The sequence below is a fragment of the Entelurus aequoreus genome, linkage group LG21 (genome assembly GCF_033978785.1).
Source record: "Entelurus aequoreus isolate RoL-2023_Sb linkage group LG21, RoL_Eaeq_v1.1, whole genome shotgun sequence".
Classification (NCBI taxonomy): domain Eukaryota; kingdom Metazoa; phylum Chordata; class Actinopteri; order Syngnathiformes; family Syngnathidae; genus Entelurus; species Entelurus aequoreus.
Genome location: NC_084751.1, coordinates 51,043,426 through 51,069,495, shown reverse-complemented (window position 1 = coordinate 51,069,495; position 26,070 = coordinate 51,043,426). Strand labels below are relative to the sequence as shown.

Here is a 26,070-nt window from a genome sequence, read left to right as displayed (position 1 = left end):
CACATGCTGCCTTTTACACTTTCACCCTAGAACATGTCTTGACCACTAATACACCCCCATACCATCACACATGCTGCCTTCTACACTTTCACCCTAGAACATGTCTTGACCACTAATCTACACCCCCATACCATCACCTACACACATGCTGCCTCTTTACACTTTCACCCTAGAACATGTCTTGGCCACTAATACACCCCCATACCATCACACATGCTGCCTTTTACACTTTCACCCTAGAACATGTCTTGACCACTAATACACCCCCATACCATCACACATGCTGCCTTCTACACTTCACCCTAGAACATGTCTTGACCACTAATACACCCCCATACCATCACACATGCTGCCTTCTTACACTTTCACCCTAGAACATGTCTTGACCACTAATACACCCCCATACCATCACACATGCTGCCTTCTACACTTTCACCCTAGAACATGTCTTGACCACTAATACACCCCCATACCATCACACATGCTGCCTTTTACACTTTCACCCTAGAACATGTCTTGACCACTAATACACCCCCATACCATCACACATGCTGCCTTCTACACTTTCACCCTAGAACATGTCTTGACCACTAATACACCCCCATACCATCACACATGCTGCCTCTTACACTTTCACCCTAGAACATGTCTTGACCACTAATACACCCCCATACCATCACACATGCTGCCTTCTACACTTTCACCCTAGAACATGTCTTGACCACTAATACACCCCCATACCATCACACATGCTGCCTTCTACACTTTCACCCTAGAACATGTCTTGACCACTAATACACCCCCCATACCATCACACATGCTGCCTCTACACTTTCACCCTAGAACATGTCTTGACCACTAATACACCCCCATACCATCACACATGCTGCCTTTACACTTTCACCCTAGAACATGTCTTGACCACTAATACACCCCCATACCATCACACATGCTGCCTCTTACACTTTCACCCTAGAACATGTCTTGACCACTAATACACCCCCATACCATCACACATGCTGCCTTCTACACTTTCACCCTAGAACATGTCTTGACCACTAATACACCCCCATACCATCACACATGCTGCCTCTTACACTTTCACCCTAGAACATGTCTTGACCACTAATACACCCCCATACCATCACACATGCTGCCTTCTACACTTTCACCCTAGAACATGTCTTGACCACTAATACACCCCCATACCATCACACATGCTGCCTTTTACACTTTCACCCTAGAACATGTCTTGACCACTAATACACCCCCATACCATCACACATGCTGCCTTCTACACTTTCACCCTAGAACATGTCTTGACCACTAATACACCCCCATACCATCACACATGCTGCCTTTACACTTTCACCCTAGAACATGTCTTGACCACTAATACACCCCCATACCATCACACATGCTGCCTTCTACACTTTCACCCTAGAACATGTCTTGACCACTAATACACCCCCATACCATCACACATGCTGCCTTTTACACTTTCACCCTAGAACATGTCTTGACCACTAATACACCCCCATACCATCACACATGCTGCCTTCTACACTTTCACCCTAGAACATGTCTTGACCACTAATACACCCCCATACCATCACACATGCTGCCTTTTACACTTTCACCCTAGAACATGTCTTGACCACTAATACACCCCCATACCATCACACATGCTGCCTTCTACACTTTCACCCTAGAACATGTCTTGACCACTAATACACCCCCATACCATCACACATGCTGCCTTTTACACTTTCACCCTAGAACATGTCTTGACCACTAATACACCCCCATACCATCACACATGCTGCCTTCTACACTTTCACCCTAGAACATGTCTTGACCACTAATACACCCCATACCATCACACATGCTGCCTTTTACACTTTCACCCTAGAACATGTCTTGACCACTAATACACCCCCAACCATCACACATGCTGCCTTCTACACTTTCACCCTAGAACATGTCTTGGCCACTAATACACCCCCATACCATCACACATGCTGCCTTTTACACTTTCACCCTAGAACATGTCTTGACCACTAATACACCCCCATACCATCACACATGCTGCCTTCTACACTTTCACCCTAGAACATGTCTTGACCACTAATACACCCCCATACCATCACACATGCTGCCTTTTACACTTTCACCCTAGAACATGTCTTGACCACTAATACACCCCCATACCATCACACATGCTGCCTTCTACACTTTCACCCTAGAACATGTCTTGACCACTAATACACCCCCATACCATCACACATGCTGCCTTTTACACTTTCACCCTAGAACATGTCTTGACCACTAATACACCCCCATACCATCACACATGCTGCCTTCTACACTTTCACCCTAGAACATGTCTTGACCACTAATACACCCCCATACCATCACACATGCTGCCTTTTACACTTTCACCCTAGAACATGTCTTGACCACTAATACACCCCCATACCATCACACATGTTGCCTCTTACACTTTCGCCCTAGAACATGTCTTGACCACTAATACACCCCCATACCATCCCACATGCTGCCTTTTACACTTTCACCCTAGAACATGTCTTGACCACTAATACACCCCCATACCATCACACATGCTGCCTTTTACACTTTCACCCTAGAACATGTCTTGACCACTAATACACCCCCATACCATCACACATGCTGCCTTCTACACTTTCACCCTAGAACATGTCTTGACCACTAATACACCCCCATACCATCACACATGCTGCCTCTTACACTTTCACCCTAGAACATGTCTTGACCACTAATACACCCCCATACCATCACACATGCTGCCTTTTACACTTTCACCCTAGAACATGTCTTGACCACTAATACACCCCCATACCATCACACATGCTGCCTTCTACACTTTCACCCTAGAACATGTCTTGACCACTAATACACCCCCATACCATCACACATGCTGCCTTTTACACTTTCACCCTAGAACATGTCTTGACCACTAATACACCCCCATACCATCACACATGCTGCCTTTTACACTTTCACCCTAGAACATGTCTTGACCACTAATACACCCCATACCATCACACATGCTGCCTTTTACACTTTCACCCTAGAACATGTCTTGACCACTAATACACCCCCATACCATCACACATGCTGCCTTCTACACTTTCACCCTAGAACATGTCTTGACCACTAATACACCCCCATACCATCACACATGCTGCCTCTTACACTTTCACCCTAGAACATGTCTTGACCACTAATACACCCCCATACCATCACACATGCTGCCTTCTACACTTTCACCCTAGAACATGTCTTGACCACTAATACACCCCCATACCATCACACATGCTGCCTTCTACACTTTCACCCTAGAACATGTCTTGACCACTAATACACCCCCATACCATCACACATGCTGCCTCTTACACTTTCACCCTAGAACATGTCTTGACCACTAATACACCCCCATACCATCACACATGCTGCCTTCTACACTTTCACCCTAGAACATGTCTTGACCACTAATACACCCCCATACCATCACACATGCTGCCTCTTACACTTTCACCCTAGAACATGTCTTGACCACTAATACACCCCCATACCATCACACATGCTGCCTTTTACACTTTCACCCTAGAACATGTCTTGACCACTAATACACCCCCATACCATCACACATGCTGCCTTCTACACTTTCACCCTAGAACATGTCTTGACCACTAATACACCCCCATACCATCACACATGCTGCCTTTTACACTTTCACCCTAGAACATGTCTTGACCACTAATACACCCCCATACCATCACACATGCTGCCTTCTACACTTTCACCCTAGAACATGTCTTGGCCACTAATACACCCCCATACCATCACACATGCTGCCTTTTACACTTTCACCCTAGAACATGTCTTGACCACTAATACACCCCCATACCATCACACATGCTGCCTTCTACACTTTCACCCTAGAACATGTCTTGGCCACTAATACACCCCCATACCATCACACATGCTGCCTTTTACACTTTCACCCTAGAACATGTCTTGACCACTAATACACCCCCATACCATCACACATGCTGCCTTTTACACTTTCACCCTAGAACATGTCTTGACCACTAATACACCCCCATACCATCACACATGCTGCCTTCTACACTTTCACCCTAGAACATGTCTTGACCACTAATACACCCCCATACCATCACACATGCTGCCTTTTACACTTTCACCCTAGAACATGTCTTGACCACTAATACACCCCCATACCATCACACATGCTGCCTTTTACACTTTCACCCTAGAACATGTCTTGACCACTAATACACCCCCATACCATCACACATGCTGCCTTCTACACTTTCACCCTAGAACATGTCTTGACCACTAATACACCCCCATACCATCACACATGCTGCCTTTTACACTTTCACCCTAGAACATGTCTTGACCACTAATACACCCCCATACCATCACACATGCTGCCTTCTACACTTTCACCCTAGAACATGTCTTGACCACTAATACACCCCCATACCATCACACATGCTGCCTTCTACACTTTCACCCTAGAACATGTCTTGACCACTAATACACCCCCATACCATCACACATGCTGCCTCTTACACTTTCACCCTAGAACATGTCTTGACCACTAATACACCCCCATACCATCACACATGTTGCCTCTTACACTTTCGCCCTAGAACATGTCTTGACCACTAATACACCCCCATACCATCACACATGCTGCCTTCTACACTTTCACCCTAGAACATGTCTTGACCACTAATACACCCCCATACCATCACACATGCTGCCTTTTACACTTTCACCCTAGAACATGTCTTGACCACTAATACACCCCCATACCATCACACATGCTGCCTTTTACACTTTCACCCTAGAACATGTCTTGACCACTAATACACCCCCATACCATCACACATGCTGCCTTCTACACTTTCACCCTAGAACATGTCTTGACCACTAATACACCCCCATACCATCACACATGCTGCCTTTTACACTTTCACCCTAGAACATGTCTTGACCACTAATACACCCCCATACCATCACACATGCTGCCTTTTACACTTTCACCCTAGAACATGTCTTGACCACTAATACACCCCCATACCATCACACATGCTGCCTTTTACACTTTCACCCTAGAACATGTCTTGACCACTAATACACCCCCATACCATCACACATGCTGCCTTCTACACTTTCACCCTAGAACATGTCTTGACCACTAATACACCCCCATACCATCACACATGCTGCCTTCTACACTTTCACCCTAGAACATGTCTTGACCACTAATACACCCCCATACCATCACACATGCTGCCTTTTACACTTTCACCCTAGAACATGTCTTGACCACTAATACACCCCCATACCATCACACATGCTGCCTTCTACACTTTCACCCTAGAACATGTCTTGACCACTAATACACCCCCATACCATCACACATGCTGCCTTTTACACTTTCACCCTAGAACATGTCTTGACCACTAATACACCCCCATACCATCACACATGCTGCCTTTTACACTTTCACCCTAGAACATGTCTTGACCACTAATACACCCCCATACCATCACACATGCTGCCTCTTACACTTTCACCCTAGAACATGTCTTGAGCACTAATACACCCCCATACCATCACACATGCTGCCTTCTACACTTTCACCCTAGAACATGTCTTGACCACTAATACACCCCCATACCATCACACATGCTGCCTTCTACACTTTCACCCTAGAACATGTCTTGACCACTAATACACCCCATACCATCACACATGCTGCCTTTTACACTTTCACCCTAGAACATGTCTTGACCACTAATACACCCCCATACCATCACACATGCTGCCTTTTACACGTTCACCCTAGAACATGTCTTGACCACTAATACACCCCCATACCATCACACATGCTGCCTTTTACACTTTCACCCTAGAACATGTCTTGACCACTAATACACCCCCATACCATCACACATGCTGCCTTCTACACTTTCACCCTAGAACATGTCTTGACCACTAATACACCCCCATACCATCACACATGCTGCCTTCTACACTTTCACCCTAGAACATGTCTTGACCACTAATACACCCCCATACCATCACACATGCTGCCTTTTACACTTTCACCCTAGAACATGTCTTGACCACTAATACACCCCCATACCATCACACATGCTGCCTTCTACACTTTCACCCTAGAACATGTCTTGACCACTAATACACCCCCATACCATCACACATGCTGCCTTCTACACTTTCACCCTAGAACATGTCTTGACCACTAATACACCCCCATACCATCACACATGCTGCCTTTTACACTTTCACCCTAGAACATGTCTTGACCACTAATACACCCCCATACCATCACACATGCTGCCTTTTACACTTTCACCCTAGAACATGTCTTGACCACTAATACACCCCCATACCATCACACATGCTGCCTTCTACACTTTCACCCTAGAACATGTCTTGACCACTAATACACCCCCATACCATCACACATGCTGCCTTTTACACTTTCACCCTAGAACATGTCTTGACCACTAATACACCCCCATACCATCACACATGCTGCCTTTTACACTTTCACCCTAGAACATGTCTTGACCACTAATACACCCCCATACCATCACACATGCTGCCTTTTACACTTTCACCCTAGAACATGTCTTGACCACTAATACACCCCCATACCATCACACATGCTGCCTTCTACACTTTCACCCTAGAACATGTCTTGACCACTAATACACCCCCATACCATCACACATGCTGCCTTTTACACTTTCACCCTAGAACATGTCTTGACCACTAATACACCCCCATACCATCACACATGCTGCCTTTTACACTTTCACCCTAGAACATGTCTTGACCACTAATACACCCCCATACCATCACACATGCTGCCTTTTACACTTTCACCCTAGAACATGTCTTGACCACTAATACACCCCCATACCATCACACATGCTGCCTCTTACACTTTCACCCTAGAACATGTCTTGACCACTAATACACCCCCATACCATCACACATGCTGCCTTTTACACTTTCACCCTAGAACATGTCTTGACCACTAATACACCCCCATACCATCACACATGCTGCCTTCTACACTTTCACCCTAGAACATGTCTTGACCACTAATACACCCCCATACCATCACACATGCTGCCTTTTACACTTTCACCCTAGAACATGTCTTGACCACTAATACACCCCCATACCATCACACATGCTGCCTTTTACACTTTCACCCTAGAACATGTCTTGACCACTAATACACCCCCATACCATCACACATGCTGCCTTTTACACTTTCACCCTAGAACATGTCTTGACCACTAATACACCCCCATACCATCACACATGCTGCCTTTTACACTTTCACCCTAGAACATGTCTTGACCACTAATACACCCCCATACCATCACACATGCTGCCTTTTACACTTTCACCCTAGAACATGTCTTGACCACTAATACACCCCCATACCATCACACATGCTGCCTTTTACACTTTCACCCTAGAACAGTCCGGATGGTTCTTTTCCTCTTTGGTCCACATTTTCCAAAAACAATATGAAATGTGGACTCATCAGACCACAGAACACTTTTCCGCTTTGCATCATCGTCATTTTTGATAGTAGGCTAATCTAACTGATATAGACACTTCCATCATGTGTTGTCTTCATGATGTAAACATTACTCTCATCCGGGTCACGGCACCACTGTGGTTCAGTCCCTGCTCTCTGTTCTGTTCAGGACTCAAACCTAGGTTCCCAGCGTTAAGAGACGAGCGTGCTATCTACCACGCTAAAAGCCCAAGCTGTCAACCTAATAGCCAGCACTGCTCTTGAAGAATCTTGGAGAGGCTAGCGCCCCCTGCTGTCAAGCGGAGTACTGCACCTGTGTGTGTGTGTGTGCAGGGGGACAGCTGGTAGCTAGAACTGCTCCAGGCCAGCCAAGTCTTTCTGGGCCTGCCAAGACAAAGTCTGCAGTGGAGCAGGACTGCCCAGGGCCAAATGACTTGTCTCCACTAATGTGGGTCAGCATGAGCGCTGTGGTCACATTTCAATGAGGTCAGAGGACTAAGCTGACAGTCAGAGGACTAAGCTGATAGTCAGAGGACTAAGCTGATAGAGGACTAAGCTGACAGTCAGAGGACTAAGCTGATAGTCAGAGGACTAAACTGATAGTCAGAGGACTAAGCTGACAGTCAGAGGACTAAGCTGACAGTCAGAGGACTAAGCTGACAGTCAGAGGACTAAGCTGATAGAGGACTAAGCTGACAGTCAGAGGACTAAGCTGACAGTCAGAGGACTAAGCTGATAGTCAGAGGACTAAGCTGATAGTCAGAGGACTAAGCTGATAGAGGACTAAGCTGACAGTCAGAGGACTAAGCTGATAGTCAGAGGACTAAGCTGATAGAGGACTAAGCTGATAGAGGACTAAGCTGATAGAGGACTAAGCTGATAGAGGACTAAGCTGACAGTCAGAGGACTAAGCTGATAGTCAGAGGACTAAGCTGATAGAGGACTAAGCTGATAGAGGACTAAGCTGACAGTCAGAGGACTAAGCTGATAGAGGACTAAGCTGACAGTCAGAGGACTAAGCTGACAGTCAGAGGACTAAGCTGATAGTCAGAGGACTAAGCTGATAGAGGACTAAGCTGACAGTCAGAGGACTAAGCTGACAGTCAGAGGACTAAGCTGATAGTCAGAGGACTAAGCTGATAGTCAGAGGACTAAGCTGACAGTCAGAGGACTAAGCTGATAGTCAGAGGACTAAGCTGACAGTCAGAGGACTAAGCTGACAGTCAGAGGACTAAGCTGATAGTCAGAGGACTAAGCTGACAGTCAGAGGACTAAGCTGATAGTCAGAGGACTAAGCTGACAGTCAGAGGACTAAGCTGATAGTCAGAGGACTAAGCTGATAGAGGACTAAGCTGACAGTCAGAGGACTAAGCTGACAGTCAGAGGACTAAACTGATAGTCAGAGGACTAAGCTGACAGTCAGAGGACTAAGCTGACAGTCAGAGGACTAAGCTGATAGTCAGAGGACTAAGCTGACAGTCAGAGGACTAAGCTGACAGTCAGAGGACTAAGCTGACAGTCAGAGGACTAAGCTGATAGAGGACTAAGCTGACAGTCAGAGGACTAAGCTGATAGTCAGAGGACTAAGCTGATAGAGGACTAAGCTGATAGAGGACTAAGCTGACAGTCAGAGGACTAAGCTGATAGTCAGAGGACTAAGCTGATAGAGGACTAAGCTGATAGAGGACTAAGCTGATAGAGGACTAAGCTGACAGTCAGAGGACTAAGCTGATAGTCAGAGGACTAAGCTGATAGTCAGAGGACTAAGCTGATAGAGGACTAAGCTGACAGTCAGAGGACTAAGCTGACAGTCAGAGGACTAAGCTGATAGTCAGAGGACTAAGCTGATAGTCAGAGGACTAAGCTGACAGTCAGAGGACTAAGCTGATAGTCAGAGGACTAAGCTGATAGAGGACTAAGCTGATAGTCAGAGGACTAAGCTGATAGAGGACTAAGCTGATAGAGGACTAAGCTGACAGTCAGAGGACTAAGCTGACAGTCAGAGGACTAAGCTGATAGTCAGAGGACTAAGCTGATAGTCAGAGGACTAAGCTGATAGTCAGAGGACTAAGCTGATAGAGGACTAAGCTGATAGTCAGAGGAATAAGCTGATAGAGGACTAAGCTGACAGTCAGAGGACTAAGCTGATAGTCAGAGGACTAAGCTGATAGAGGACTAAGCTGATAGAGGACTAAGCTGACAGTCAGAGGACTAAGCTGATAGTCAGAGGACTAAGCTGATAGAGGACTAAGCTGATAGAGGACTAAGCTGATAGAGGACTAAGCTGACAGTCAGAGGACTAAGCTGATAGTCAGAGGACTAAGCTGATAGTCAGAGGACTAAGCTGATAGAGGACTAAGCTGACAGTCAGAGGACTAAGCTGACAGTCAGAGGACTAAGCTGATAGTCAGAGTACTAAGCTGATAGTCAGAGGACTAAGCTGACAGTCAGAGGACTAAGCTGATAGTCAGAGGACTAAGCTGATAGAGGACTAAGCTGATAGTCAGAGGACTAAGCTGATAGAGGACTAAGCTGATAGAGGACTAAGCTGACAGTCAGAGGACTAAGCTGACAGTCAGAGGACTAAGCTGATAGTCAGAGGACTAAGCTGATAGTCAGAGGACTAAGCTGATAGTCAGAGGACTAAGCTGATAGAGGACTAAGCTGATAGTCAGAGGAATAAGCTGATAGAGGACTAAGCTGACAGTCAGAGGACTAAGCTGATAGAGTACTAAGCTGACAGTCAGAGGACTAAGCTGACAGTCAGAGGACTAAGCTGATAGTCAGAGGACTAAGCTGACAGTCAGAGGACTAAGCTGATAGAGGACTAAGCTGACAGTCAGAGGACTAAGCTGATAGAGGACTAAGCTGACAGTCAGAGGACTAAGCTGATAGTCAGAGGACTAAGCTGACAGTCAGAGGACTAAGCTGATAGAGGACTAAGCTGACAGTCAGAGGACTAAGCTGATAGTCAGAGGACTAAGCTGACAGTCAGAGGACTAAGCTGACAGTCAGAGGACTAAGCTGACAGTCAGAGGACTAAGCTGATAGAGGACTAAGCTGATAGTCAGAGGACTAAGCTGATAGAGGACTAAGCTGACAGTCAGAGGACTAAGCTGACAGTCAGAGGACTAAGCTGATAGTCAGAGGACTAAGCTGATAGTCAGAGGACTAAGCTGACAGTCAGAGGACTAAGCTGATAGAGGACTAAGCTGACAGTCAGAGGACTAAGCTGATAGTCAGAGGACTAAGCTGACAGTCAGAGGACTAAGCTGACAGTCAGAGGACTAAGCTGACAGTCAGAGGACTAAGCTGATAGAGGACTAAGCTGATAGTCAGAGGACTAAGCTGATAGAGGACTAAGCTGACAGTCAGAGGACTAAGCTGACAGTCAGAGGACTAAGCTGATAGTCTCATCTTTTCAACGCACAAGTACCAGGTCCAGAAGTCAAACAATCACCTATCCAGACCAGAGTCCACTTCTGGGTGTGTTAAGAACTGAATATGTTGTGTTTGTCCCCAGGTTCTTTGTGAACTTCCCCTCTGCCAAGCAGTACTTCAGCCAGTTCCAGGACATGGAGGACCCCGAGGAGATGGAGCGCAGCTCCCAGCTGCGACACCACGCCCGCAGGGTGATGAACGCCATCAACACGGTGGTGGAGAACCTCAATGACCCGGAGAAGGTGTCCTCGGTCTTGGCCCTGGTGGGAAAAGCTCATGCTGTCAAACACAAAGTGGAGCCAATGTACTTCAAGGTGACTCTTCTATTACATTTATTATCTATTATCATAGAAATATTACATTTATTATCTATTACAATCATAGAAATATTACATTTATTATCTATTATCATAGAAATATTACATTTATTATCAATTACAATCATAGAAATATTACATTTATTATCTATTATCATAGAAATATTACATTTATTACCAATTACAATCATAGAAATATTACATTTATTATCAATCAGAATCATAGAAATATTACATTTATTACCAATTACAATCGTAGAAATATTACATTTATTATCAATTAGAATCGTAGAAATATTACATTTATTATCAATTACAATCATAGAAATATGACATTTTTTTACCAATTAGAATCATAGAAATATTGAATATTCATCCAAATTGCAATTGTTATTCATGTTGATTCTGAATCGATTCATCATTTTCACAAATTGATTTGGAAATAGAAATAAATAAATCTAACTTTTTTCCCCCATCTTTTTCTTAAGAATCCATTTGGAAAAAAAGGTCTTCAGACCTTCTGAAACAAACAACCTCAAAGTGCTACAGTGCATTTAAAAAAAAAACCTACAAAAACAACGCTAAAACCAGAAATAGCTGCCCCCAATAAGTAAAATAAATAGTAAAAAAATATAAAAAGTAGAACAGCCTAATAGCTAGATCTAACACACATATATCACACAATGGACCATTTTAAGAAGGGACTAAAAACAGACTAGAACTAGAACAGCCTAATAGCTAGATCTAACACACATATATCACACAATGGACCATTTTAAGAAGGGACTAAAAACAGACTAGAACAGCCTAATAGCTAGATCTAACACACATATATCACACAATGGACCATTTTAAGAAGGGACTAAAAACAGACTAGAACTAGAACAGCCTAATAGCTAGATCTAACACACATATATCACACAATGGACCATTTTAAGAAGGGACTAAAAACAGACTAGAACTAGGACAGCCTAATAGCTAGATCTAACACACATATATCACACAATGGACCATTTTAAGACGGGACTAAAAACAGACTAGAACTAGAACAGCCTAATAGCTAGATCTAACACACATATATCACACAATGGGCCATTTTAAGAAGGGACTAAAAACAGACTAGAACTAGAACAGCCTAATAGCTAGATCTAACACACATATATCACACAATGGACCATTTTAAGACGGGACTAAAAACAGACTAGAACTAGAACAGCCTAATAGCTAGATCTAACACACATATATCACACAATGGACCATTTTAAGACGGGACTAAAAACAGACTAGAACAGCCTAATAGCTAGATCTAACACACATATATCACACAATGGACCATTTTAAGAAGGGACTAAAAACAGACTAGAACTAGAACAGCCTAATAGCTAGATCTAACACACATATATCACACAATGGACCATTTTAAGACGGGACTAAAAACAGACTAGAACAGCCTAATAGCTAGATCTAACACACATATATCACACAATGGACCATTTTAAGAAGGGACTAAAAACAGACTAGAACTAGAACAGCCTAATAGCTAGATCTAACACACATATATCACACAATGGACCATTTTAAGAAGGGACTAAAAACAGACTAGAACTAGGACAGCCTAATAGCTAGATCTAACACACATATATCACACAATGGACCATTTTAAGACGGGACTAAAAACAGACTAGAACTAGAACAGCCTAATAGCTAGATCTAACACACATATATCACACAATGGGCCATTTTAAGAAGGGACTAAAAACAGACTAGAACTAGAACAGCCTAATAGCTAGATCTAACACACATATATCACACAATGGACCATTTTAAGAAGGGACTAAAAACAGACTAGAACTAGAACAGCCTAATAGCTAGATCTAACACACATATATCACACAATGGACCATTTTAAGAAGGGACTAAAAACAGACTAGAACTAGAACAGCCTAATAGCTAGATCTAACACACATATATCACACAATGGACCATTTTAAGAAGGGACTAAAAACAGACTAGAACTAGAACAGCCTAATAGCTAGATCTAACACACATATATCACACAATGGACCATTTTAAGAAGGGACTAAAAACAGACTAGAACTAGAACAGCCTAATAGCTAGATCTAACACACATATATCACACAATGGACCATTTTAAGAAGGGACTAAAAACAGACTAGACTAGGACAGCCTAATAGCTAGATCTAACACACATATATCACACAATGGACCATTTTAAGACGGGACTAAAAACAGACTAGAACTAGAACAGCCTAATAGCTAGATCTAACACACATATATCACACAATGGACCATTTTAAGAAGGGACTAAAAACAGACTAGAACTAGAACAGCCTAATAGCTAGATCTAACACACATATATCACACAATGGACCATTTTAAGAAGGGACTAAAAACAGACTAGAACTAGAACAGCCTAATAGCTAGATCTAACACACATATATCACACAATGGACCATTTTAAGAAGGGACTAAAAACAGACTAGACTAGGACAGCCTAATAGCTAGATCTAACACACATATATCACACAATGGACCATTTTAAGACGGGACTAAAAACAGACTAGAACTAGAACAGCCTAATAGCTAGATCTAACACACATATATCACACAATGGACCATTTTAAGAAGGGACTAAAAACAGACTAGAACTAGAACAGCCTAATAGCTAGATCTAACACACATATATCACACAATGGACCATTTTAAGAAGGGACTAAAAACAGACTAGAACTAGAACAGCCTAATAGCTAGATCTAACACACATATATCACACAATGGACCATTTTAAGAAGGGACTAAAAACAGACTAGACTAGGACAGCCTAATAGCTAGATCTAACACACATATATCACACAATGGACCATTTTAAGACGGGACTAAAAACAGACTAGAACTAGAACAGCCTAATAGCTAGATCTAACACACATATATCACACAATGGACCATTTTAAGAAGGGACTAAAAACAGACTAGAACTAGAACAGCCTAATAGCTAGATCTAACACACATATATCACACAATGGACCATTTTAAGAAGGGACTAAAAACAGACTAGAACTAGAACAGCCTAATAGCTAGATCTAACACACATATATCACACAATGGACCATTTTAAGAAGGGACTAAAAAGCCACCTTTTTAGCACAGCTTTTATCTAATTTCTCTTCCTTCTTGTCACTGCTTGCCTGTCTGTTTTATCCACTGCTTTCATGCTTTTATTTCTATTTTTATCTATGTTTCTGTTTTATCTAGTGTGTGTCATGATTTCATTTCTATTTTAATTTTTTATTATATATTCTAACTTTCTATTTTTTATTTATTTTTAATACTTTGTAGCACTTTGAGATTTTAACAAATGTAAAGTGCGTTACAAATGTAATTCATTATTATTATTATATCTAAAATAAGGTTTTTTTTTAAAAAAAAGGGTTTTTAAGCCTTTTTTATAAGCATCCACAGTCTGTGGTGCCCTCAGGTGGTCAGGGAGAACGTTCCACAGACTGAAAGCCCGGTCTCCCATAGTTTGTAGCTTGGTCCTCGGAGGTTAGCCCACGAATGTTACATTAAAAAAAAGTTGTCCAGTATTGATCTCATTTCTACTGTTAGCACTACTATTTATGAAATGGTGGTATGGCATTTTCCCCACTGCTGTTAATACATTTTGAGTAGGAATACAAAATCTACAGTAATAGCTTTATACTCACCCCTTTCCAGTTGTGTGATTACCAATGTGAGAATGGAATGTGCTTTCCTGGTCACGTGACGAGAGACATTTCCTCTCATTTCTTTTCCAATGCGTCTTCTTGCTGAGTGCAGCTGCACACACCTCACATTAGTGCCATTGAACAGCGTGAATAGACTGAAACATGTGTGTGTACTGTATGTGAGTCCAGGGACTGCAAGTACATTAGGTTTATGTTCGTCATCTACTTTTTCATGCACACCAAAGCTTTTAGGGGGAATTGAGAGTCAGTTTGAGGAATAAGCCCTGCAATTATCTTTAAGATGCATGCAAAGATGACAAATTGGGCCATTGAGACTCCTTAGAAGGCAGGAAAATGACTGACTTGTCACATTCCTGCACCCGACTTAGAAAAGTGGCCACTAAATGAGGTAAACACACTCTCTATTCTCCACAGAGATTGTTTACTCCAGTGTTTCGCAACCTTTTTGGAGACAAGGCACACTTTTTGCATTAGAAAAATGCGGAGGCACAATAGAATAGAATAGAAAGTACTTTATTGATGTGGTGGATTGTCCGAAGCTTAAGCAGGCAACAAAAGTAGTTTAGTACAACAAATGTATTTACCCATTATCAGAAGTGCACGTTGAATTGAGTTGTCCGTGCAAGCAGACCAAATGTACTCCAGGGGCCGTACTTATCAAGCTTCTTACAATGACTCCTAAGAAGTCTGCTAAGAGTTGACTTAAGAGTAAATAAAGTCTTGGCTGAAAGCTGCACTTAAAAGTTAGTTATCAAGCGTCTTACTCACACTTTCAGCGAAGTGTAGGACTGAATCTTAAGTGTCACACTCAGAGCTGAATTACGACATTACTATGTGCCGTAAACGCAATTTTAGGTGACGTCACGTTTCTGTGTCCATAGAAATGACCAATCACGGAAGGGAATCCCTTGTCTAAGAATAAAGAAATATCTTGGAAATATTGAAGTGGACAATGGGAGTGTATATTTTGACAATAAACTACAAAATAATACAAAACAAACTAGTCCCCGCCGGCACTCACGCTACCGCTCCCTCTCTTCTCTCGCCCACACACTCACTGACGTCACTCACCTCACGGCCACACACATACGCTACTGTCATAACATTTTCTTTCCAATTCATTAATTAGGCAACTAATTTGAAACTGGTGTGGGTGGCTCTATATATACTAGCCAACTGCAGCCACATGCAGAAATCAACAAGGAATCGAAAAGTATTAAATCTGTGACAAAAATAATATCCGCTCTGTCTAAACGATACCGTTTGATCAGCTGCTCGTCATAAAAAAAAACAAAAAACATTGTTCCGTTCCCTGAACGTTGGCGCACGTCTCTCTCGCCTCAGTGCCATCCCCTGCTGGCAACTCCTAACCACTTAAGACACCTCTGAAGGTCTCTTAAATATCGTGGAGAGTAGGAGTGATTCTTAGACTTAAGAACGTTGATAAAAAGCTTTTATTCTTAAGTTCGAGAGTAGGACTAAATTTAGCAAATTCTCAGGACTTAAGTGTAAAATGGCACTCTAAGAAGCTTGATAAGTACGGCCCCAGAGCACACAAGACACACACAAGCCAAAATCACTCTCGAGTCCCGGTCTTCTGCCATTTTTTATACGTCTCTTGTGCGTCACTGTTTTTATCTCGTGCGTCATGATTGTTTTTGCAACATCCTTGGACTCCCCAATCATACCCAAACAACCAAAACATTCTGTAGACAGGTTGGCACGACTTAATATTCACTTTTGTCCCACACCCGGCCGGGGACACAGAATAGAAGAGAAATCAAATGAGCATACGTTCTTGACAGACATGAAATATAGGTCGAAGGTCAGAAATTCTACTACATACCCTCCTTCCAGGGTCCCTCCTTCCTGGGGGGAATTCAGCACCACAGTTCGCTCACAATAGACAAGAATAATAATAAATAATATGATATATATCATATATTATATACAACACCAGCAGAAAGCATTAAAAAACGAAACTCAGTTGACAGTAAAAAGTGGTTAGATATGACTTTAAAGCATAACCAAGCATGCATCACTATAGCTCTTGTCTCAAAGTAGGTGTACTGTCACCACCTGTCACATCACACTCTGACTTAGTTGGACTTTTTTGCTGTTTTCCTGTGTGTAGTGTTTTACTTCTTGTCTAGCGCTCCTATTTTGCTGGCTTTTTCTCTTTTTCTGGTATTTTCCTGTAGCAGTTTCATGTCTTCCTTTGAGCGATATTTCCCGCATCTACTTTGTTTTAGCAATCAAGAATATTTCAGTTGTTGCCATATTTTTTTGTGTGGACATTGTTGTCATGTCATGTACGGATGTACTTTGTGGACGCTGTAAGTTTTTGCTGTCGTCCAGCATTCTGTTTTTGTTTACTTCGTAGCCAGTTCAGTTTTAGTTTGGTTCTGCATAGCCTTCCCTAACTCACCTTTTGTTTATTTTTTTGTTTAAGCATTAGACACCCTTTTACCTGCACGCTGTTTCCGACTTCTACAAAGCAATTAGCTACCTGCTGCCACCTACTGATATGGAAGAGTATTACACGGTTACTCTGCCGAGCTTTAGGATGCATTACCAGGAAGATATCGTTATTTTAAAAGTTTATGAAAAAAAAGGTTTCACTGGAAAAAATATTGTAATTTATGAGAAAGTCAAAAATAAAAATAAACATTTTTAAAATGTTATTAAAAAAAGAAAGTAATGAAAAAAAAAATATTGTAATTTTATGAGAAATACATTTTACATGAACAAATATTTTTGTCTTTTAAATAAGTCATTCATTTAAAAAAAATACATTACCGAAAAAATATTGTGATTTATGAGAAATAAATAATTTTACCAGAAAAATATTGTAGTCCATTAGAAAAAAGTCCATCCATTTTCTACAAGTCAAAAATCTAATGATTTTGGTGATTTTATAAAAACTAATTTTACAAGAAATATTAGAACTGTGAGGGGAAAAAAAACTTTATTTTAAAAGAAAAAAATATTGCGATTTATGAGAAAAAAATTATTTTGCATGAACAAATATTTTGGTCTTTTAGATAAAAGTCTTAAAAAAAAAAAGTCATTTTACAGAAACATTTTTTTAATTTATGAGAAATGTATAATTTTATCTGAAAAATATTAGAAAAAAGTCAAACATTTAATTACTTTTGTGATTTTATAAAAACAAATTTTAAAATAAATAATATCAGAACTTTGAGGGGAAAAAAAACTTTATTTTAAAAGAAAAAAAAATGTGATTCATGAGAAAAAATTATTTTACATGAACAAATATTTTAGTCTTTTAGATAAAAGTCATAAAAAAGTAATTTTACAGAAAAATGTTTTTAATTTATGAGAAATGTATAATTTTATCAGAAAAATATTAGAAAAAAGTCAAACATTTAATTACTTTTGTGATTTTATAAAAACAAATTTTACAATAAATAATATCAGAACTTTGAGGGGAAAAAAACTTTATTTTAAAAGAAAAAAAAATGTGATTCATGAGAAAAAATTATTTTACATGAACAAATATTTTAGTCTTTTAGATAAAAGTCATAAAAAAGTAATTTTACAGAAAAATGTTTTTAATTTATGAGAAATGTATAATTTTATCAGAAAAATATTAGAAAAAAGACAAACATTTAATTACTTTTGTGATTTTATAAAAACAAATTTTACAATAAATAATATCAGAACTTTGAGGGGAAAAAAACTTTATTTTAAAAGAAAAAAAAATGTGATTCATGATAAAAAATTATTTTACATGAACAAATATTTTAGTCTTTTAGATAAAAGTCATAAAAAAGTAATTTTACAGAAAAATGTTTTTAATTTATGAGAAATGTATAATTTTATCAGAAAAATATTAGAAAAAAGTCAAACATTTAATTACTTTTGTGATTTTATAAAAACAAATTTGACAATAAATAATATCAGAACTTTGAGGGGAAAAAAACTTTATTTTAAAAGAAAAAAATATTGCAATTTATGAGAAAAAAATTATTTTACATGAACAAATATTTTAGTCTTTTAGATAAAAGTCATAAAAAAAAGTAATTTCACAGAAATTTTTTTTTAATTTATGAGAAATGTATAATTTTATCAGAAAAATATTAGAAAAAAGTCAAACATTTACTTACTTTTGTGATTTTATAAAAACACATTTTACAATAAATAATATCAGAACTTTGAGGGGAAAAAAACTTTATTTTAAAAGAAAAAAAAGTGATTCATGAGAAAAAATTATTTTACATGAACAAATATTTTAGTCTTTTAGATAAAAGTCATAAAAAAGTAATTTTACAGAAAAATGTTTTTAATTTATGAGAAATGTATAATTTTATCAGAAAAATATTAGAAAAAAGTCAAACATTTAATTACTTTTGTGATTTTATAAAAACAAATTTTAAAATAAATAATATCAGAACTTTGAGGGAAAAAAAACCTTTATTTTAAAAGGAAAAAAAAAAGTTGATTTATGAGAAAAAATTATTTTACATGAACAAATATTTTAGTGTTTTACATAAAAGTCAAAAATTTTACATCATTTTTTTTGGTAATTTATGAGAAATTAATCATTTGAAGTGTTTGAAAAACACTTCTTTACTCCAACAGGATCACGTCTCTGCTGCTCTCTTTTATGTTTCTCATTCCTTTTCTGTTGCCTTTCATCTTTCACCGTCTGCACTTTCAATTCTCACCTGTCTGAGTCTCGCCCACCTTTCTGCTGCACTCCGGCTTCTCCTCCTCCTCCGACTCACGTTTTCTGAGCTCACGTTGGTCGTATTTCTCTCCCGGACTGCAGATACTGAGCGGGGTGATGCTGGAGGTGTTTTCTGAAGACTTTCCCGAGTTCTTCACGGCCGAGGCGCAGGTGGTGTGGAGCAAACTGATGGCTGCGGTGTACTGGCACGTGACCGGGGCCTACACCGATGTGGGGTGGCTGCAGGTGTCCAGCTCGGCCGTGTGAAAGCTTCAATGAGGTCGATGGAGGAGTTCTTTTCTGTGGACTTTTGGTACGAAGGAGAATATCCTTATTTTTTTCTTCCAATTTTAATTTATGATTTTTACAAGTAAGATTTTTTATATATTTATTGGGACGTTTTTATCATTTTTGTTAAGCAAAGGGGAACTGCACTTTTTTTTTTTTTTTTTTGCCTATCATTCATAATCCTTACGTACGACAAGAACACACATTTAAAAAAAAAAAAAAGTATTTTAAATGATAAAATACGGCCAGTACAAAGTGGCTAATGTTGCGTCTGACCAGTCTTCCTCTCAGGGAATCCAAGTCACTGGTCAATCCCGAGTTCTTTCAGATGACATATATGCAGAGTAAGAAGGACCATCAAGACAGAATAGGAATATTATCAAGTTTTACTAAAGCTTTAGACCAGTCCTACAGTCCATTAATAGCGGCATCTAGAAGTGGTCTGAAAGCCAAACGGAAAGAGACAACTTATTGAATAGGAAAACAGCCCCCGCCCTGCCCAGAAAGGAATACAGCCTCATTGTTCTAATACTGATAAGGTAAAAAGGTGTACACCACACTCCCACATTCCAACGCCTTCAAGGTAAGGCACAGAGTTTACTTGCGGACATAAGATACAAGCATAAAGAGTACACATGGGAAAATATTAGCTGCTTTAAACATGAAAATAAATGCATTGTCCACACTAACAATGCAGAGTGTCCATAAAGCTCTCTAAAAAGTGCCAACAATACTGCATTCACATCTTGTGACCTGAATATTAAGCAAGTATTAGCCATTTTGTTATTATAAGTGCTAACGCAGACAAACTATTTTGATCTACCATGAATTGATTAACGTGGACCCCCGATTTAAACAAGTTGAAAAACTTATTGGGGTGTTACCATTTAGTGGTCAATTGTACGGAATATGTACTTCACTGTGCAATCTACTAATAAAAGTCTCAATCAATCAATCAATCACAGGGAGCTAACTAGCTTATGCTTGTCTATTGACATATTGAGTCGGTGAGCTGCTGCATCGCCTCTTCGATGGTGAAAGTCAATTCTGGATTATAAATCCTGCCTCTCACCTGGATAGTAGAAGGTTGTGGTCATAATCCATACAGTTGGTCAACTCTGACATTCAACTTATAACAGAGTAAGACATTAAAAAAGTCTTTAATTCTTCATCTAAACGTGACGATGTAAACATCCCGTAAGTCGGCAGCCCTGTGATAGCAGACATTGTACAGTAAGTGATTGTTTTATTACATTAAAAAAGTCTTTAAATCTTCATCTAAACGTAACGATGTAAACATCCCATAAGTCGGCAGCCCAGTGATAGCAGACATTGTACAGTAAGTGACTGTTTTATTACGTTTGTATATATATATCTTGTTCAGCACTTAGCAAGACTGCTACATGCTGCTTAGCTGGGTCTGTTTAGCTACTAAAAGGTGGCGCTCATTCAGGTTTCAAAAATAGAAGGTTCTGGATCATCATTTGTCCCAAAGTACCGCAATTTCCGGACTATAAGCCGCACCAGCTAAATTTAGGGGAAAATACAGATTGCTCCATATATAAGCCGCACCCGACTATAAGCCGCACCAGCTAAATTTAGGGGAAAATACAGATTGCTCCATATATAAGCCGCACCCGACTATAAGCCGCACCAGCTAAATTTAGGGGAAAATACAGATTGCTCCATATATAAGCCGCACCCGACTATAAGCCGCACCAGCTAAATTTAGGGGAAAATACAGATTGCTCCACATATAAGCCGCACCAGACTATAAGCCGCACCAGCTAAATTTAGGGGAAAATACAGATTGCTCCATATATAAGCCGCACCGGACTATAAGCCGCACCAGCTAAATTTAGGGAAAAATACAGATTGCTCCATATATAAGCCGCACCCGACTATAAGCCGCACCAGCTAAATTTAGGGGAAAATACAGATTGCTCCACATATAAGCCGCACCCGACTATAAGCCGCACCAGCTAAATTCAGGGGAAAATACAGATTGCTCCATATATAAGCCGCACCAGCTAAACTTAGGGGAAAATACAGATTGCTCCATATATAAGCCGCACCCGACTATAAGCCGCACCAGCTAAATTTAGGGGAAAATACAGATTGCTCCACATATAAGCCGCACCAGCTAAATTTAGGGGAAAATACAGATTGCTCCATATATAAGCCGCATCTGACTATAAGCCGCACCAGCTAAATTTAGGGGAAAATACAGATTGCTCCATATATAAGCCGCACCTGACTATAAGCCGCACCAGCTAAATTTAGGGGAAAATACAGATTGCTCCATATATAAGCCGCACCCGACTATAAGCCGCACCAGCTAAATTTAGGGGAAAATACAGATTGCTCCATATATAAGCCGCACCAGCTAAACTTAGGGGAAAATACAGATTGCTCCACATATAAGCCGCACCCGACTATAAGCCGCACCAGCTAAATTTAGGGGAAAATACAGATTGCTCCATATATAAGCCGCACCTGACTATAAGCCGCACCAGCTAAATTTAAGGGAAAATACAGATTGCTCCATATATAAGCCGCACCCGACTATAAGCCGCAGGGTTTTGATGTGTAATTAGCGTAGTATATAGTGTAATTAGCGTAGTATATAGTGTAATTAGCGTAGTATATAGTGTAATTAGCGTAGTATATAGGGGTTCCTGCTACCACGGAGGGGATTGTCGGGACAGAGATGACTGTTTGGGAACACAAAGCGTCCCATTTATTAACAATACATCTTTCAATCATTCAATCAAACTTTCACATCTTTGACATGGCGAACAGCATTCGTGCAGAGTACAAATAATACAACGGTGCAAAGTAATACAAAGTGCTCGCCTGTACGTTATCAAAATAACCAAAGTCAGTCTTTAATCATTGTGTCATCGTCTTCCTCCTGCGTACTAAAACCAGCGAAATCCTCTTCGTCGGTGTCAGAGAAGAACAGGCCGTATATAAGCCGCACCCTTGTATAAGCCGCAGGGACCAGAACGAGGGGAAAAAGTAGCGGCTTATAGTCCGGAAATTACGGTAGTCTCTGGTGAAGTCTGCCATATACAATACTACATCTTATCCCATTAGCTCCATTGATTTTTGCTTGCGTTTATGTATTACATTTATTGTTTATTAGTTCACTTCTTTGAGAGATGGCACAACAAAAGAAAAACATGCGTTCTTGTCTTACATAAGGATTGGGAATGGAATGAAATAAGTTTGTTTGGGTCATATAATCAACTATTTAGTGTGAGCAGTTTAACAGTACAGATGATACATAATATTTAACAATCATACACATTTACACACGAAAAAGGAATAGGCTGAAGCCAAAGCTTATATTTGCCTATCACTGAAAATATTACCTGGAACATCAACATAAAAAAAAATCAATTGGATGAAAGTGATTGTTACTACATTTGATCATTTTCACCCCCGTAAATGATAGTTTTCTCCTCTTAATGTAAATAAGCTAAGAATGCAAGCTGTTGTTCTTTACTCCAAACATCATTTCCATTGTTTTTAAACACAATATCTGAACATTTGAACACATTACAACGTATAAATATTAGATTGGTATGTTCATAGTAGCACGATTAGTGTATTATTCTAATGAGCCTTTTTTTCAAGTTGAATTATTGGCTCGTATGTTGGAATGATAGACAAAATGTAAAAACAAAACCCCCAAAAAAGGGTGCAGTTTAAGAGACGCAGTGTTCATTTTTAAGTGGAGAACTTCTGCAAACATTTCATGACATTTTGAGCTGATTGTCGCCCCTAAAAGAGGTCAATACTAATTATGTAGTCAAGCTCTTAAGGACACGTGGGTGGTTGACTGGCCCCTTCACTACTTCCCAGCTCTCAAGTCTGCCATGTAATTACCATGAGGGGCGGCCACAGTCCAACACTTACTAAGGAAGAAGTACATTTGTGTAGAAAGAGGCACTCTGTCGTGTCCTATAATTCTCTCCCTGCTGTTTAATCCAACATACATATAAACTCCTGTCTGGTGTTTAATCCAACATACATATAAACTCCTGTCTGGTGTTTAATCCAACATACATATAAACTCCTGTCTGGTGTTTAATCCAACATACATATAAACTCCTGTCTGCTGTTTAATCCAACATACATATAAACTCCTGTCTGGTGTTTAATCCAACATACATATAAACTCCTGTCTGCTGTTTAATCCAACATACATATAAACTCCTGTCTGGTGTTTAATCCAACATACATATAAACTCCTGCCTGGTGTTTAATCCAACATACATATAAACTCCTGCCTGGTGTTTAATCCAACATACATATAAACTCCTGCCTGGTGTTTAATCCAACATACATATAAACTCCTGTCTGGTGTTTAATCCAACATACATATAAACTCCTGTCTGGTGTTTAATCCAACATACATATAAACTCCTGTCTGGTGTTTAATCCAACATACATATAAACTCCTGTCTGGTGTTTAATCCAACATACATATAAACTCCTGTCTGGTGTTTAATCCAACATACATATAAACTCCTGTCTGGTGTTTAATCCAACATACATATAAACTCCTGTCTGGTGTTTAATCCAACATACATATAAACTCCTGTCTGGTGTTTAATCCAACATACATATAAACTCCTGCCTGGTGTTTAATCCAACATACATATAAACTCCTGCCTGGTGTTTAATCCAACATACATATAAACTCCTGTCTGGTGTTTAATCCAACATACATATAAACTCCTGTCTGGTGTTTAATCCAACATACATATAAACTCCTGTCTGGTGTTTAATCCAACATACATATAAACTCCTGTCTGGTGTTTAATCCAACATACATATAAACTCCTGTCTGGTGTTTAATCCAACATACATATAAACTCCTGTCTGGTGTTTAATCCAACATACATATAAACTCCTGCCTGGTGTTTAATCCAACATACATATAAACTCCTGTCTGGTGTTTAATCCAACATACATATAAACTCCTGCCTGGTGTTTAATCCAACATACATATAAACTCCTGTCTGGTGTTTAATCCAACATACATATAAACTCCTGTCTGGTGTTTAATCCAACATACATATAAACTCCTGTCTGGTGTTTAATCCAACATACATATAAACTCCTCCCTGGTGTTTAATCCAACATACATATAAACTCCTGCCTGGTGTTTAATCCAACATACATATAAACTCCTGCCTGGTGTTTAATCCAACATACATATAAACTCCTGCCTGGTGTTTAATCCAACATACATATAAACTCCTGCCTGGTGTTTAATCCAACATACATATAAACTCTTCTGTGCTCCAATGGAGACAAAGAGTGAGAAAGTGGGGTGTAAAAAGTGTGCGGCCATCAGGTGGGGCCCATCAGCAAGAAGCTCACCCTAATATTTACACTCAAGTTGAGCTCATCAGAGACGTTACGAGCTCCATTAAGGGCTTTTAAAAACCTCCTCTGGAGGTCCTGGGAACGAGAGTTTAGTGGGACTTTGTACAAAATGTAATCATTCGCTGGCATTTGTGTATTTAAAAGCACATCAGGCTGGCAGGCTGGCAGGCGTCGTAGTTCCTGCACAATGTTGACCAAAACATTTGACTTTAACAATGCTGTGTGGACAAAAAAAAAAATCTACTGTATTCTTTTGAGATCAACATGGGAGACACACTTGTGCATTCTAAATAGTACAAACCCCGTTTCCATATGAGTTGGGAAATGGTGTTAGATGTAAATATAAATGGTTGCAAATCCTTTTCAAGCCATATTCAGTTGAATATGCTACAAAGACAACATATTTCATGTTCAAACTCATCAACTAAGTTATAATTTCATGGCTGCAACACGTGCCAAAGTAGTTGGGAAAGGGCATGTTCACCACTGTGTTACATGGCCTTTCCTTTTAAC

General features: G+C 40.0%; 1 protein-coding gene across 1 annotated transcript; it reads left to right on the top strand.

Moving 5' to 3' along the window:
- The first annotated feature begins 8,064 nt into the window (after positions 1 to 8,064).
- On the top strand, positions 8,065 to 24,340 carry LOC133638813 (cytoglobin-2). Its single transcript, XM_062031788.1, has 3 exons — positions 8,065 to 8,117; positions 11,193 to 11,424; positions 19,969 to 24,340. Coding segments are annotated over exons 1-3 (399 nt in total). The 5' UTR covers positions 8,065 to 8,115; the 3' UTR covers positions 20,134 to 24,340.
- The last annotated feature ends 1,730 nt before the right edge of the window (positions 24,341 to 26,070 follow it).